Here is a 16,755-nt window from a genome sequence, read left to right as displayed (position 1 = left end):
TGTATGTACCTTTGTTTTGCTTTCATTGTGGTCATGTTTTTAAAATCCAGTTGCTGGTTTGTTGAAGCTATCTCTGTGACATAATTATGTAATATTTATAGACCTTCAGCTTCTGGGGGAAATCATTAATTTGATGTGACCTTGATGCCTTGCCACATTGGAAAAAAATAGATGAAACTTTATTTCCCTTGGAGTAGTAGAAATACTTGTTCTCTTTGACTTGAATGGATTTACCCTAGTTGCTATATATTGGTTTTCTATTAAAAATTAGAAGCCAAAGAAGAAGAAGATACTTCTGGGTCACAGCCAAAGGGGCTTCAGAAGACAGACCTCTATCATCTTCAGAAGGTAACTTCTCCTTCCAACTGCATCTTGGCATTTCTTTTTTTCAGTGTGTGCTCTAGGTTAGCTCTGCCTAAATGTTTTTGTTTTTAATTTTTAAACCACAACCAGCAACAAAGCAGTTTTTGTAACTCACTTATAAATTGAACATCCTGTTTATCTGGTACATTGCTGTCCTCACTCTGTATTTATGAAAAGTGGAATTTACTAGAGAGGAATTTACTAGCCAACATAAGTGGGAACTGTTCCTTTAGCCTCAGAGAGAAAAAAAGCATCAACTACTAGTAAGGAAAAAATGGGGACACTGTTGCCAAAAGGAATCTAATTATTTATCTGATGTATTTTGTTTGTTTGTTTGTTTGTTTGGTCAGAGAAACCCAGAATAGCCTAATCCATAATTTTAGATACTTTTCTTGATTTTTTTTTAAAATGCATATTCAGTAGTGAGTAGAAACTGAGCCACAGTATGTCCAACATAATCTTTTTCAGATATTTCTAAGTTTATGGTCTTCTTTGTCAAAGCAAAGATCCTTCTTTGTATCATAATACCAAGTTATGATAAATGTAGAGTAAGCTTTAAGTCAAAGCAAGACAGAACACATTGAATTTATTCTATTTAGATGGACAAAGGCTAAGGCTGTTTTTGTTTCTTTTTCTTTTAAGTCTCTTCTTTATTTTTATTTTTTATTACCATATAATGTATTATTTGTTTCAAGGGTACAGGTCTGTGAATCATCAGGCTTACACATTTCACAGCACTCACTATAGCACATACCCTCCCAATGTCCATCCCCCAGCCACCCCATTCCTCCCATCCCCCTCCCCTCCAGCAACCCTCAGTTTGTTTCCTGAGATTAAGAGTCTCCTATGGTTTGTCTCCCTCCCTGGTCCCATCTTGTTTCGTTTTTCTCTCCCTCTTCTCCCCACAACCCCCTGCCCTGCCTCTCAGATTCCTCGTATCAGAGAGATCATACGATAATTGTCTTTCTCTGAGTGTTAAGTCTTTCTCTTAACTGAAGTAATGGGGTTGTGGATTGGTGGCACTCTACCATGATAGCAATAAAGTGAGCTATCCTTTTTCTCTTTCCCTGAAAACCTACTTGATACATATTTGAAGCAAGACACTTAGGAGGGATTCTTTCTAGACCTTAAAAATCAAAATCCATTTTGATCTGGTTCATTCTCTCCACATTCTGTTTTATGGACCTAGCACTCCCTGTGAGGAATTTTCTGTTGCAGAATCACCAGAAAGAATATGTTCTTTCATTCATAGTCCTTATTGGAAATGAAGGAATTAAGAAGAACAAGTAAGAAGCAGACCAGGTTTGAAGTACTCAGAGAAAAAGTTGTCAACTTCATTGAAAGTCTGGTGAGGTGAGTCTGTTGCTCTTAAAAGCTAAAAATCAGGCTATTTTCCCAACAACACTGGAGTGACAGCTGTCCATAGCCAGTCCAGGGCACTTTCTCCTAAATTAGATTCGGCTTTATTCTTTTCAGGTCCCTCTGTACAGCTTAGAATTATAATTTTGATTCATTTTTCATCCTTATTAAGATGTCTGATCAAATGACTAGCTCAGTCCTTTGTTGCCAGTTCAAGAACACAATTCAAATTTGATATAGTTCATTAGGCTGGAGTGGGGGGTGGGATGGGGGTGGAAACAGAAAGTGAGTGTTTTTTCCCCTTTCTCATAACAAGAGTGTTTGCATTGCACTTTATTCTTGTTCTGTCTTTGCTGGGAGAATGCTGAATCTGGGCCAAGCCCAGAAGACAGAGCAGGCTAGTCATAATGTCCTCTTTTATCCAAGTAAAGGACTTTATTCTAAGGAATACCAGTGCATCTTATGAGGACTACCTTCATGTTGGGAAATGTACTCATAGTAATTTAGAAGTCCATTAGCTCTGCCTGTATTTTAAAATAGGATTCCTTTTTGGGAAACCCAGATCATTCTAATTTACAGATTTCCCAAAAGGCAGTTTTATGTAGGTGTGTGGAATTACCCACCTAAAAGCTGCCTTTCAAGCAGTTGGGACATGCTATAGGAAAAAGAGAAATGTGAAAAACAAAATGATTTAATAGTTAAAAAAGAGGAAAAAATTTATTTTTCATTGCGGCTTCTGTGTTTTAACAGCAGTTCAAACAGCAGGCTAGGCACTGAATATAATCAAGTACTGAAAAGAACAGCTCAGTCACTGAAGACAGAGTAGTTTTCTGATAAATTACCTGTCCTCTTAAAAGTGTAAAGTTCCATTTCTAGGACAGTGTAGGAACAGGGTCATTGTTCCCAATCATTGGAGAAAAATTACTAATGCCATGGAGGAGGTCCAGATGATCAACCAAGTGTGACAAAAGAAAGGTTAAAGTGAGAAGTGTGTCATGTACAAGTGATGCAATGCAATATGCTGAACTGTGTCATGGCCAGAATTGACCTTTTAGAACTCATACAGTTAACCTTGCCCTGCTGGGCTTTCCTGTTCTTGTAGTTTCTTGCCCAAGTATCTGGCTCCTTTCTTTTACCAACTTGTGACCATTGCTATTGCTGAAAAAAATTATAGTGTATTTTAGCATAATTTGTAGGCCAGATGTCAGGTTCCTTTCTGAATTCCTGCAGATCCCAGATTGAAGGCTCTGAAATCAGACAACCATTCCTTTTGCTCTTTGACCATGATCTTTCCACCTGTGTGTGACTTTTTAACCTTTCTGAGAAGTTACTGAAATAAAGTGAGCATGACTAAATTGTGCTGTGTTGTGAAATCATAGAGTTTTCCATACCAGGATTTACTATTTTATCAAGATTGACTCTCCCTGGCAGGAGGAGATTGGGATTGTAGCATATTAGAGCTAAAACAGACCTAAGTAGACATGTGGCAGCTAAAACCCAGAGAGAAGCTAGGACTTAGGGAAAGTCACAGAGTCCTGATCTGGAGATGTCCAACAGAAGTGCCTCTCCATCTCTCCTGACTTTCTCCAAGGAGGCCACATCACAGGTGTTTGAACAGAGCTTAGAGTCCTGGAGAAAAGGTGTTCATTAAAGATAAATATAGGCAATAGACTCCAAGAGCCAGGTTCCCAGTTCGTCATGAGCAGCTCTTGATGAAACTCCTGAGAACGGAGAATAAAGTGCTACTTTCTGCATTACTGTTTTCATCAAAATACAAGCTTCAGCTTTGCAGCCCTTGTTGATACTAAGTGGTCCCTACCCATTTCCTCAGAACCATCTCTCTTTTGTTTGTGAACTCTGATCTGAATCCAGAATGAGCACCATGCAGTGCTCTAGTGCTGGGCTCATTGCTTACTTCTTCTCCCCAGCAGGTAAGCTGCAGGAGAGCTCTGCTCATCTCCGCATTTGTAGTTGGACACAGATTCTCATGTGTGATGTTTTGTCACTGGTGGTGGCCAACTAATGTAGCAGCCAGTGTGAACCAAACATAGGCAAATGTTTTATTTTGCCTCTGATGGAGGTTCTTCAGTGAGATCCAGAAAGTCCTTTTGCCTCAGGAATTACCTAAATTTCTAAACATTAAAGATGCTAAAGAGGGCAGAGAGTACAAATGTGAGATAATTTTTCTGAAGTTGACTCTGCTTGCCTTGTTTGATTTCCAGTCCTTATTACATAGCAGGACTTCAGGGGGGGTCTTTTAATGACAAGTCATTATAATGATTGGGAAGAAACAGCCTGAGGTTGGTGTATAATAGTTTACGGTCAGAAATTACAAATGGGTAGCTAGCTGGCTAGGGAGGCAGTTGATGTTACAAAACCCATGTCATAGGCTACCGCTAAGTTAACTTAATCTTGAGTAAGAGGTTAGCAGTGCTTAAGGTATAGAATGCTGAATCCTTAGGGCCAAGTCAAACCCATATGCTTTTTTGCAAGTGGGCTTTATTCTGCTTAACTCTAGGGAAGGAGCAGTAGCATTTACAAGTGAAATGAGCAAGGGGCCAGGAGTTCTCTTGAGATGGGGAGGAGTGATGTACATGGTTAATACCTCTCCTCTTCCTCTCGTCCTCAAAGCCACTGACCACAAGGGGGAACAAGTGGAGTGGGATTTTCTCCCAGGATGGGAAAATCTAGGATCTAGAGGAAGATGGTAATTTCCCCGGTGGCTGGGCCGAGGCAGCTGCTTTGTTCTGCCTGCACTTGGTGGGAAAAGGAGCGGACAGAAATCCATCATGTGGCCAAAATATTTAAAGCCCAGTACTGGACGAAGCCCCAAATCTTTATGAAGGCATGTGAGTTAACTACTTTACTCAAGTTAGCAACATATTACTCTTACCTTCGGGTTGTGTTTGCCAAAGTTTCTCCCTTCCAGTTTGCTCCCTCCAGGCTACCCAAGAGTGATGTCACTGTCATGGCACAGGCAAGCTCATAGGCTCATTAGACACTGAAAGTGAACTTCTTAATGCTTTATTTCCTACGTTCAGATTTCATTAAAATTAGGTTGTCAACTAACTCATAAATTGCAGAAAACACCCGAGTTACAGTGGTTTAACTGAAATTTTAATGATGAACAATTTGCTTGTTTTCCAGTATTCTAAAGCTAAAAGTTATAGCCTTTTCTGCCTTCTTAAATTAAAATTTAATTCTAACATAACAAAAACCTTCCAGGTACCATTTCTATGAAACATATCAATTAAAACATTTTCTGTGATCCAAAAAGAATTTCCTAAATTCTTAATTCTAGGTCTGAGGCGTATTTTTAAACACTGTCAAGAGTAAAATAAATGTCTGCTGTGGTAAGGAATGTGGCTATCTCAGTTTTCTAAATAATTACTTTAAGAAAGTATTCATTAATACTCTTAAGAAATTCTGGCTTTAAGGTTTTGAGCAGAAATGTGACTTAGGTGCATTTGTTCCTAAAGGTTTAACTGAGAACTAAAATACGGTTTCTTAAACTCAAGTGAATGTGAGTTTTAAAAATTACATGGAAGAGGTACAATTCTGAGTAAACCTGTACTAACTTTGCTCTTTGGCTTTTGTTTCATTTGTTTGTTTCTGGTTGTTGATGTTGCTTTTTAAGTTCGTTGCTCAGTCTTCCACAGAGGATTGACAAAGATGTTATACTGAACATAAACATGTGCTTATCTAAAAGTGGACACCTCACTTTGGCTGTTTCAGAGAATACCTTCTGCCACCAGAGACACAGCCCCTGCACGAGGTGGTGTACTTCAGCGCCGCCCACACCCTGCGGGAGCATCTGAACGCGGCGCCAAGAATCGCCCTCCACACTGCGCTCAACAACCCTTATTATTATCTCAAGGTAAGAAGCAGATTCATCACTCTGGAAGTTTAGTTCACACCCCAGGCTTTATTTACCACAAAAATACTGTAAATTTGCAGTCCTAATGACTGGGGAGTTGGCAGTACAGGATTATACCTGTTTCAGGTTTGTTTGTTTTTTAAGATTTTATTTATTTGACAGACAGAGATCACAAGCAGGCAGAGAGGCAGGCAGAGAGAGGGAGGAGGAAGCAGGCTCCCTGCTGAGCAGAGAGCCCAGATGCAGGGCTAGATCCTAGGACCCTGGGACCATGACTTGAGCTGAAGGCAGAGGCTTTACCCCTAACCCACTGAGCCACCCAGGCGCCCCTGTTTCAGGTTTTTCCTGGAAGCTTTTAATCTCTCCTTCTATTTTCAATGATAGCCTAGCTGGATAAAGAATTCTTGGATGCATGTTTTTCTCGTTTAGTGCTCTGAAAATATCATGCCAGCTCTTTCTGGCCTGCCAGGTCTCTGTGGATAAGTCTGCTGCCAATCTAGTATTTTTACCATTGTATGTTACAGACTTCTTTTCCCGGGCTGCTTTCAGGATTTTCTCTTTTTCACTAAGACTTGTAAATTTTACTATTAGGTGACGGGGTGTGGGCCTTTTCTTATTGTTTTTGAGGGGCATTCTCTGAACCTCCTGAATTTTGATGCTCATTCCCTTTGCCATATTGGGGAAATTCTCCCCAATAATTCTCTCCAGTATACCTTCTGCTCCCCTCTTTCTTCTTCTTCTGGAATTCCAATTATTCTTTTTTTTTTTTTTTTTAAGATTTTATTTATTTATTTGTAAGAGAGAGAGGAGCGAGAGTGAGCACAAGCAGACAGAGTGACAGGCAGAAGCAGAGGGAGAAGCAGGCTCCCTGCCAAGCAAGGAGCCCGATGTGGGACTCGATCCCAGGACGCTGGGATCATGACCTGAGCTGAAGGCAGCTGCTTAACCAACTGAGCCACCCAGGCGTCCCTGGAATCCCAATTATTCTAATGTTGTTTTGTCTTATGGTGTCACTTATCTCTCGAATTCTCCCCTCGTGGTCCAATAGCTGTTTGTCCCTCTTTTGCTCAGCTTCTTTATTCTCTGTCATTTGAAATGTCTTCTATATCGCTAATTCTTTCTTCTGCCTCATTTATCCTAGCAGTGAGAGCCTCCATTTTTGATTGCACCTCATTAATAGCTTTTTTGATTTCAACTTGGTTAGATTTTAGTTCTTTTATTCCTCCAGAAAGGGCTTTTATATCTCCCGAGAGGGTTTCTCTAATATCTTCCATGCCTTTTTTGAGCCTGGCTAGAACCTTGAGAATTGTCATTCTGAACTCTAGGTCTGACATATTACCAATGTCTGTATTGATTAGGTCCCTAGCCTTCGGTACTGCCTCTTGTTCTTTTTTTTTTGTGGTGAATTTTCCCGTCTTGTCATTTTGTCCAGGTAAGAGTATATGAAGGAGCAAGTAAAATACTAAAAGGGTGGCAATAACCCCAGGAAAATGTGCTTTAACCAAATCAGAAGAGATCCCAAATCACGAGGGGGGAGAAAGGGGATAAAAAGAGGTTCAAAAAGAAAGAAAGGGAAAAAAAAAGAAAAAAAAGAATTTAAAAAAAGAAAACAAAGAAAAATATAAAAAAGTAAAAAATATATATTAGATAAACTAGTTAAAGAACGTTGAAAAAGAAAAGGGTAAAAGTTAAAAAAAAATTTTAGCAGAAGAAGAGGAAAAAAAAATGAAAAAGAAAAAAATTAAATTAACTGCATGACTAAAAAAATCACAGGGAAAAAGCCATGAGTTCTGTGCTTTGCTTTCTCCTCCTCTGGAATTCCGCTGCTCTCCTTGGTATTGAAACCGCACTCCTTGGTAGGTGAACTTGGTCTTGGCTGGATTTCTTGTTGATCTTCTGGGGGAGGGGCCTGTTGTAGTGATTCTCAAGTGTCTTTGCCCCAGGCGGAATTGCACCGCCCTGATCAGGGGCCTGGGTGAATAATCCGCTCGGGTTTGCTTTCAGGAGCTTTTGTTCCCTGAGCACTTTCCGCAGAGTTCCGGAGGACGGGAATACAAAGGTCCCACCTTTCAGAAAGTGGTTGTTTTTCTGTTTCCAGAATTCTTCTCTTCTCTTGGATCTGCGGATGGATTTGCAGGTGTTTGCAATCTTTAGATAAGCTATCTAGCTGATCTCCTGCTAGCTGAAGTAGTCTCAGTCTGCTACTTCTCCGCCATCTTGACCTCTCCCCCTAAAATTCTTCTCTTTAATGGTAGGTCACAGAAGAGATCTGGTGTGATTTTAGGAGTCTTTAGGAGGATATATTATAATCTCTGTGTGTATGTGTGTGTGAGACACTTTCTCAGTAACCATGGATTTTGAATAAATTTTAAAAACACCGATTGTTGGGACCCCTGGCTGGCTCAGTCGGTGAAGTGATCACTTTTGATTTCCTCTCAGGTCATGATCTGAGGGTTGTGAGTTGGGCTTCACACCCAGTGCAAGGTCTTCTTGAGGATTTTCTCCCTCTTCCTCTGCCCACTGCTCCCCGCCCCACTGCCAAATAAATTAGCCTTTAAAAACACACACACACTGATTGTTTTTGTAGGGATTATTTAGGATCTGCAGCATTTGACAACCTAGTCTTTTCTCGGAGAGCTAACTTACAGCCTTGGTAGTGATGTGTTGGTATTAATAGGGTGTAATTATTGCTATAATCACAAATGTTGGAAGTGGCATTTTACTTTTTACAGAAACCAGAAATGCATTAGAGCCTTAGAAATTAATAGTGTATGATTAAAATAAAAAATTAATAATTTGCTTAAAATGAAAAATGAGCTTTTCTTCTGATTCTAAGTATTCGTCTAGTGATCAGGAGCTAAGGGGATTATAATGAAGACCTAATTCTAAACAAGAACTAGGTAACTATTGGGGAGTAAACACAACTCACTAAATAAAGGAAACCAAAAGGACTTTATTTACTGGCTTCCTAAATTAGTTTGGGGGGTTCATTAATGTCTGCTTCTGTTCCTGATCATCTCTAAAAAGTAGTCATCTAAGTTTACTGTTGTTTTTAGAATGAAGCACTGAAGAGTGAAGAAGGCTGCATTCCAAATGTCGCCCCAGACATCTGCATAGCATATAAACTGCACCTAGAGTGTAGCAGGCTAATCAACCTTGTGGACTGGTCAGAGGTAGGTCATGGCAAAGAGAGTAAGCTATTTGTCTAACCATCAGTGACAGTTCTCCTAGGGTTCTTATACTTTTGGGACTTTGGAACTCATCTTAAATCTGTTTTTTGTTTTTTTTTTTTTAAATGCCCTGTTCTTTTGTTTGGGAAGCATAAATCACCTCACACTGTAAAATCTCTTCCAGAAAAGCAGCTTACTGCTCAATAGTCTCACTCCAAGTCCCCTGCACTTTCATTCCACACTCCTCAATGTGGAATGCCAATTCTGCATTCATGCCAGGTCAAAATAAGTACATGATCTAACCCCACAGTTAACAGTAAGCAAAAGCTAAACAATTTAGGTTGGTTCTGTTTTTCCACAAAATAAAAGTGTATTATTAACTAGCTTTTCCTTTATCACAAAAAAGAAAAAAAATATCGGAGTAACTGTACAACAGATTTAGCAATCAGGAAGTACAGTGAATACTTGGCAAGGCAATGGAAGACTAAGAGAAATAATTTCTTCCCATCCTCAGAGGAGTATTACAAAGTTAACTCTGTTGAAGGTCTTAACAGATGTCACCTTTTAAAACTATGTAAAATTGGCACCTTCTAAGAATGAGAAGTTTTGAGAATCTGGAATTTGGTGGAATATTTTTAAAATATGCCAGGTATCAGTTCCAGCAGCTTGACCTGGCTCCTTACAGAGTCATCAAGTGCAATATAAAATATCTGGCAATGGTAGAGATTTTTGTTTTCTTGTCTCGTCTCTGAAAAGGCTTTTGCAACAGTTGTGACAGCTGCTGAAAAAATGGATGCAAGTTCTGTAACCTCAGAAGAAAGGAATGAAATTATCCAGTATCCTTTTAACAAACCAGTTCTGTAATGTCTGAGTATACATGGAGTATAAAAGTTTATAGTTTCTCTAGACCAACAATAGATTTATCAAGACGTTTTCCAAACAATCTTATTACTTGTTAATACTAATACATATCAGCCCAGAATAACTTGTTTCTAAATACCCATTCCAAATTTAACCTAAAATGAGACCAAATATAAAATATTTGGTCTAAAACTTCTATCAAGGTCATACTCCAGAATTCAGCAAAAATGTTCAAAAACTGTCATTTTTAAATTCCCTATATTTTTCTATGGTGATTATATACTTTAAGAAGTGAAAGGGGAAGCAGTTTTCATAGTGTTATGAAAAATTAGAATTAGGTAAGCGTTACATACTTTACCATTCATGTCTTAATGAAAAGTGGATTCTAATTACATTGATGTTTTCTAGTAAGGGTTATAGTTTAATTTAGCATATGTATTTGAACTGTACTTCAGTTTAACAAAGCATGTTTTAACATTGAGACTTTAACTTCTTTATGTCAAAAAACCTAACATGGTGAATTTCCTTAGCCATAGCCTCCAGTGCTCGGTTTATTAGAGCTGTTTCTGAACTAGAACTTTTAGGATTTATAAAACCTACCAAACAGAAGACTGACCATGTGGCGAGGCTAACATGGGGAGGCTGCTAGAAAGCCAGTGAATGAAGCCAGAAATACCACATTAAGCTTAAGAGAGAAAAGGAGACCAGTCATATTTACATACCACCAGAAGACTGCTGGCAAGAAGCATGTAATCCTTGTGTACTGTCTGATCAGAAAGTAGACTGTTAAACTATTCCAAACAGGAATATATCAAGACACCTTTGGAGTACTTCAGAACCCAGCAAATGACATGCTTACATTGTAACTAAAACCTCTCCCACATTATCACTGTAATCTTCATAGTCATTACTAAATTATAAATTGTTCTTGAGCATACATAGTTTATAATGGTAATAAATTCCTTTATCCAGGTGTTACACTTGATTTACTATCCCTCATTCTTGCTCCCCCAGCTTCTTGGACTGGCATTCCTCACTTTAGTAAGTTGTGTAGTAAGTAAGATAAATATCCTACAGGTTGTTTTCTCCTAGGTGACTATATAGGTTCTAAAACTGCCTCTGCTGCCCCATTGTTTTTAGCCTAAAAACTTAAAAAATCCCAAGCTCTTTCGTTTTATGCTTTAAAGCAGTAAATATTCTACTTTAGGATGACCCATCATGGAGTTGTATAGCCTTTAAGACCTTTACAAATTACATCTCAATATTTAAAAATCCAAATGAGGAAAAAGTAAACCCCAATTGAAATGACATCTGGATGGATCTCTTCATGACAAGAATTCATCAAGTTAGTGAAACAAAGATACCCCCAAGTGCATTATTTAATATTCTACTCCCATGAGAACTCTGGGATATATCTTTTGAGTATTCACTAACTTACCAAAATTATCACACAGATATGACCACAAGGAAAACATCCAAATCCATTAAGAACTATCTTGGGTCACAGGGGCGCTTGGGTGGCTCAGTGGGTTAAGCCGCTGCCTTCGGCTCAGGTCATGATCTCAGAGTCCTGGGATCGAGTCCCACATCGGGCTCTCTGCTCAGCAGGGAGCCTGCTTCCTCCTCTCTCTCTGCCTAACTTGTGATCTCTCTCTCTGTCAAATAAATAAATAAATCTTAAAAAAAAAAAAAAGAACTATCTTGGGTCACAAACATTAGTGCTATGTAATTCTAGGCCTTTTTGTGTGTGTGCTTTGAGAACAGATTTAATGTATAATTAATTATTTTAAAAATTTATTATGAAGAAATTTGATAGCTTAAACCTCAATTCCAGAGTGTAAAGGACATATATAGTATAGAGCATCTTTGTCCTCTGGCAACATGATGGGCTCAGACAACATTAATGGTTAACTGTTGCTTTCCCCTTTTCCTGCTCCAAAAACAAATTGTCAGATGTTGCCAGGCTCAAAAAGAGGGAAATCCCAAGGTACCAGAAATAAAGAACCGCATGCCAAAAGAGAAAGCATCTAGCCCTGTAGAGCTCTGAGAAAGAGTTACCAAAAGAGCATTACTCTGAGCTCATCTTCTCATCTTCATCTAAAAGGTGCCAGGATTTCTTAACGTACGCAGTAAATACATGTACATATGTGCACAAAGAGCTGTCAGCTTTGAAATAAAGGCGTTTATGATATGCAAACACAAACATCACCACCATATAGGAAGAAACTGGACAAATAGAGGCTTTTGACACTTTGGAATCCATGTGTTAAAGGCCTCTGCCAAATGGGTATGATTATAACAGAGAATCCATTTCTATTCTGTGAAGTCTCCATGACTTATCTTCACAGCAACTCGCTCTGTATTTTTTTTTTCAATATTCTTTAGTCCTTCTCCTCCAGTCAAGTTTCCTCTCACGTGTTTCCTTTTTGATTAAGTTAGTAAAATCTGGGGAAAAGAATGTATAAGTGACTTAGAGCATCTCCCATCTGTTGCCTATTTAAGTGGGGCATTCGGCGATGGGAAAGGTTTTCCAATATTCGTGCTCGTTAATATGAAGACACCATCAATGTCTACAATGTGATTTTTTCCAGCTTTCAAATGGTGCTCAACAGGCACCAGAGAAAATTGTGATTAGATCCTGGATGATCAGTGGGTTAAAGTCTCTGCCTTCGGCTCAGGTCATGATCCCAGGGTCCTGGGATCGAGCCCTGCAATCAGGCTTTCTGCTCAGCAGGAGCCTGCTTCCCTCCTTCTCTCTCTGCCTGCCTCTCTGCCTACTTGTGATCTCTGTCAAATAAATAATAAAATCTTAAAAAAAAACCCAAAACTATGAATTTCAGCAAGACTTGTATAGCAAAATGCTTACACAGTTAAGAGTCAGAGGAACTGGCCGCCTACAGACCAGACTGACCTCTGAGGCACACCAAGTAGTAATAGCCCTGCTGGGCACTTAGTTGAATTCATGCTCCCAAAATGCATATCATATAGTGAACCACTTTTTCTTACTAAAGATTAGACGTGAGCAAGATAGAAACAGTTCTGTTTTTATAGTGAATACCCAAAAATGCTACAAAATTAAAGGTCATGGAGCCCATTTGTTGTGATCGTTATGGAGCACAAACCCCTCAAAGCCAGCCCTGTTTTAAGAGTCGCCTCAATTCTATGTCTATTTCTTAATACTTTACATCTAAACCTCATCCAAAACCTCTTCCAAAATACTTTACAAATGGGATATTCTGATCCACTAAATCTCTGTCCAATGAAATACTAATCTGAAAACCCTGAAGTAATCTGAAATTCATTCAGAAACTACTGAGCACATACCATGCTTGAGGCACTATTCCAGGCACTGTACACTTCCATGAACAAAGATCTTTGCCCTCATTGCATTCTAGCAGAGGGAGCAGAACAGGATTATATAGTATGCTATAGGGGAAAAAAAAAACAAACAGGATATCATGCTACAGTTTAAACAGTGATCATAGCAGGTCTCATCGAGGTAAGTTTTTGAAGAACTCAAAAATTGGCCAGTGAGGGATAGGCAGGGTGAACAGGTGAGACTAGAATTAAATAAAGTGGGGTTGAGTACAAGTAATTTAGGGCCCTGTAGACCACTAAGTCTTTTTTACTTAGGAAGCCCTCTCAGTAAAGACTTAGACTTTTAAACAATCACTCTGCTATGAGAAGAGATTGAGTGGGATATCCCAGGTGATGAGGAAATCATCAGCAGATGAAACAAGGACCAATTAGGCAATCACTGAATAGGACATGATCATATAATAAAGATGGTTGAGACTTCAGATGGAACCAAGATTAGATGGACTGTTTTTTGGCTGAGAAACTAGAATAGAGATGCCATTAACTGATTAGGGATGATGATCAGGAGGGACAGCTTAAGAGGCAAAAGTAAGTTTGGTTTTAGACCCAAGTTCTGAGACCTCTGTAAGATATCCAAGTGGAAATGTCTCCATAGAGAGATGAATCTAATCTTACATCTCTATGATTAGATATGATCACCAAACTGAGTATGAACAGAGGAGGCAAGGAGTCCAAGGCCAAACTCTGGGACACATACATTTTAACACTTGGAAAAATGAAAGCAGGGAAAAGGAAAGAGTTACATAGAAGAACCAGACAGACCAAGAAGGAGCAGCCAATAAATTGGGAAAATCAGGCAAGCGTGGTATCTTGCAAGCCAACTGAAGAGTGTTTCAAGGTCAAATGTAGATTTAGCAATGTGAAAATCATTTGTAACCACAAAATAGAACAGTGCAGAAATGTCTGATAGGGAGCATGTATCAGATGACGTAACAAATGTCCAAACTATCAGTAGTCCTGGGAAAGGTATACATTGTGTGATGTAAATGAAGTCCATAGCATTGGATGTACTCTTACGAAAAGGTTTTGAATAAAAACATTAGACCTAACTTTTAGTTCTTACAGGGAGCTCAGAGCGATGTAAGTTCAATTACTGACATCACAAACATTCAAGAAGCCAAAAGGTCTAGCTGTTTCAGAAACTCAGTCTTGATCAAATCCTGCTTCAGGGAGAATTAAAAGCTGCAAATGACATTTGGGGAACAAATGGGAAAAATCTAAATATGGACTGGTTATTAAATTAGGTATTTTAAGTGGAGTAATGGTATCGATATAAGAAAACCACCTTATTCTTAGATGAATCGTGCACTTTGAAAGTTTAAAATATATACATATGAAATAAATAATGCAAAACAGTTTTTCACTTTTAAGTGGATCACTGGATTGTCCTTTAAGCTTTTCTATGAAATTTTTTCCCTAATAAATGATGGTGAAAAGAGGCAACAGAGGAAGGTAAGAAAATTCTTGACTTTTGCTGTAAAGGCTATAGGGCAGAAAAATAGAGTAGTAACTAGTAGAGGGATCACAGGATCAAGGTTTTTTTTTTTTTTTTTTTTTAAAGACATGAGTGAGCAAGCACAGGGAGGAGCAGAGGAAGAGAGAGGAACTCTAGCAGACTCCTCACTGAGCTCAGAGCCTGACTCAGGGCTTAATCTCAGGACCCCAAGATCATGACCTGAACTGAAACGAAGACATTAAACAACTGTTTACCACCCAGGGACCCCTCAAGAGTTGTTTAAAAAAAAAAAAAAAAGATTTTACTTATTTGACAGAGCCACAAAGCACAAGTGGAGGGAATGGCAGAGGAAGAAGGAGAAGCAGGCTCCCCACTGAGCAGGGCACCCAACCCGGCCTGGGATCACAACCTGAGCTGTAGGTAGACAATGAAGTATCTGAGCCACCCAGGCACCCCTCAGATTTTTTAAGTAGCATGTTTACTGTGCTTTGGGTAATGATCTAGTAGAAAATAGATGTAGTACAGAGAAAACACTGTCTTTGTACAGGGGCTTGAATCTAACGCTTACCTAGGGCAAATGTAGGAACAGAGAACTGCAAAGTCATGTCTAGGAATAGACAAGGGACGTGCTATTAGGTGCTTTAGAAGTAACACCAGCTACTATGTAAATTTGAAGTAAGGGATTAAAGAAAACCCAAATGAGACAAAGAATTGTTCCCAGCCTTGGGTACCTGGATCACCTAAACAGATTCCAACAGTCCTCTCCTCCATACGTCTAAAGCAGTCTAAGATTGGAACCTGGGAATCCTTCCTAATAGCTCTCCAGTTTATATTGCTGACACAATGTCCTATTTACCATTTTTAGAGAAGGTCTTGCCCTAGGTCAAAGATAATTTTTACAGTCTAAATCTCCAATATCTAGTCTTCTCAGATTGCATATGCCTATTTTTGCTCAAAAATACAAAGAATTATACCTGGTCACATGACCTTGTTAATCAGGGAGTTACTGAACACTTCATAGCTATACCTAAGTATAGCATCATACCAGTACTACTTTTTACTAAAAGAATGACTGTTAGCACATGGAATTCTGTAGCTATTTATCTGTTAAAAAGCAATTTCAGGGATCTCTGGGAATTTAGAATCCCTAGGTAGCTAGTAGGATCTTTCTCATTGAGATCAACTGTGGCTGGTTCTTGGACTAGAGTATTCAACTTATTGGGTCCATGTAATTACAACTAAATCCAAAAGATTGCCTTTTTCTTTTATTTTCTGGTATTCCCTCACACAGTTACTGATAACCAGTAAGTAGCTTATTAGCCAGGACTTTTTGGTAAGATAATAAGCAGAAATTTGGCTGTGGAGAAAACTTTATTCTTGATCCAACTTGAATTTAGAATTAAAACTATTAGTTGTGGCTCCACTGAGATTGCCAGTATTGATTTTCCTTTTAGTATACCTTGCCCTCCCAAGTTTAAAAACCAGCTCTTTCATAAATTTAAGTCTATGCGAAAACTGAGTGTTGATTATTTTGCCCTTACTGGGGTTAAGAAGGGATAAAATGTATTTAAATTCATTCTTCTCCCACTCGTCCATATTCCAACTTATTGCGTGCATTCCCCTATAAATACCAGGGACTGTTTCCTTCCTCAGCCTTCGACATTGGCAGTATATCTGGGAAGTTTATCTGTGGTTGTCACAGGTTGGAGGGTGCTACTGGCATCTAGTGGTAGAGGCCAGAGATACTGCTAAACTAATCCTTTAATGCACAGTAGGACTCCCACCACAGTGATCTGGCCCAAACTCTCAGTAGTGCCAAGGCTGAGAATCTCAATTAGTCCATTAAAACTAGGTACAATTATCTACCTTATTTATGGCTACCCTGCACTGTACCAATGTTTCTCGAGCACTTGATGGGCATACGAATTATCTGAGCAACTTGTGAAAGCCCTCAAGCCCTGGCCTTGTTTAAACAAAAGAATTGGTGAAGTATAATAACCAAAATTAAAAAGGCAAAACAATCCTTTTTCCCCCCACTAATTAGGTCAATTATAAATATATATGCCCTAGTACATTTGTGATTGGTTTAATTAGTGGAAATATGCTAGAAGAATTCAACAAAAGAAATCACTAAAGCATTTTTTGCTCACTTCATTATAACAAAGCTATCTTTGGAAAGGGAATTAAATGTGCTGAATCGTGCTTTCATCTATCATCCTTTAAAAAACAGACTTGGATTATACTGCTCTCTTGGAGGTAGAAATCCTATAGCTGTTAAAACTGATTATGTA

The 16,755-nt window shown here is 38.8% G+C and overlaps 1 protein-coding gene across 3 annotated transcripts in view; it reads left to right on the top strand.

The window, feature by feature from the left end:
• Positions 1 to 10,615, top strand: part of ORC3 (origin recognition complex subunit 3) — a 65,883-nt gene extending 55,268 nt beyond the window's left edge. For 2 of the 3 annotated variants that reach the window (XM_004766928.3, XM_004766929.3), the window contains 6 exons: positions 272 to 348; positions 1,616 to 1,716; positions 5,458 to 5,599; positions 8,656 to 8,772; positions 9,526 to 9,605; positions 10,174 to 10,615. In XM_004766928.3, coding sequence (XP_004766985.1) covers positions 272 to 348; positions 1,616 to 1,716; positions 5,458 to 5,599; positions 8,656 to 8,772; positions 9,526 to 9,605; positions 10,174 to 10,279 — 623 coding nt within the window. In that variant the 3' untranslated portion in view covers positions 10,280 to 10,615. The remainder of the gene's footprint in view (positions 1 to 271; positions 349 to 1,615; positions 1,717 to 5,457; positions 5,600 to 8,655; positions 8,773 to 9,525; positions 9,606 to 10,173) is intronic. The other variant, XM_045075851.1, reaches the window with a different exon arrangement.
• Positions 10,616 to 16,755: the final 6,140 nt, after the last annotated feature.

Source organism: Mustela putorius, unplaced genomic scaffold, assembly GCF_011764305.1.
Source record: "Mustela putorius furo isolate JIRA1106 unplaced genomic scaffold, ASM1176430v1.1 tig00000166_pilon_pilon_pilon, whole genome shotgun sequence".
Classification (NCBI taxonomy): domain Eukaryota; kingdom Metazoa; phylum Chordata; class Mammalia; order Carnivora; family Mustelidae; genus Mustela; species Mustela putorius.
Note: the sequence above shows the minus strand (reverse complement) of the source record. Positions and strands in the feature narration are given on the sequence as shown.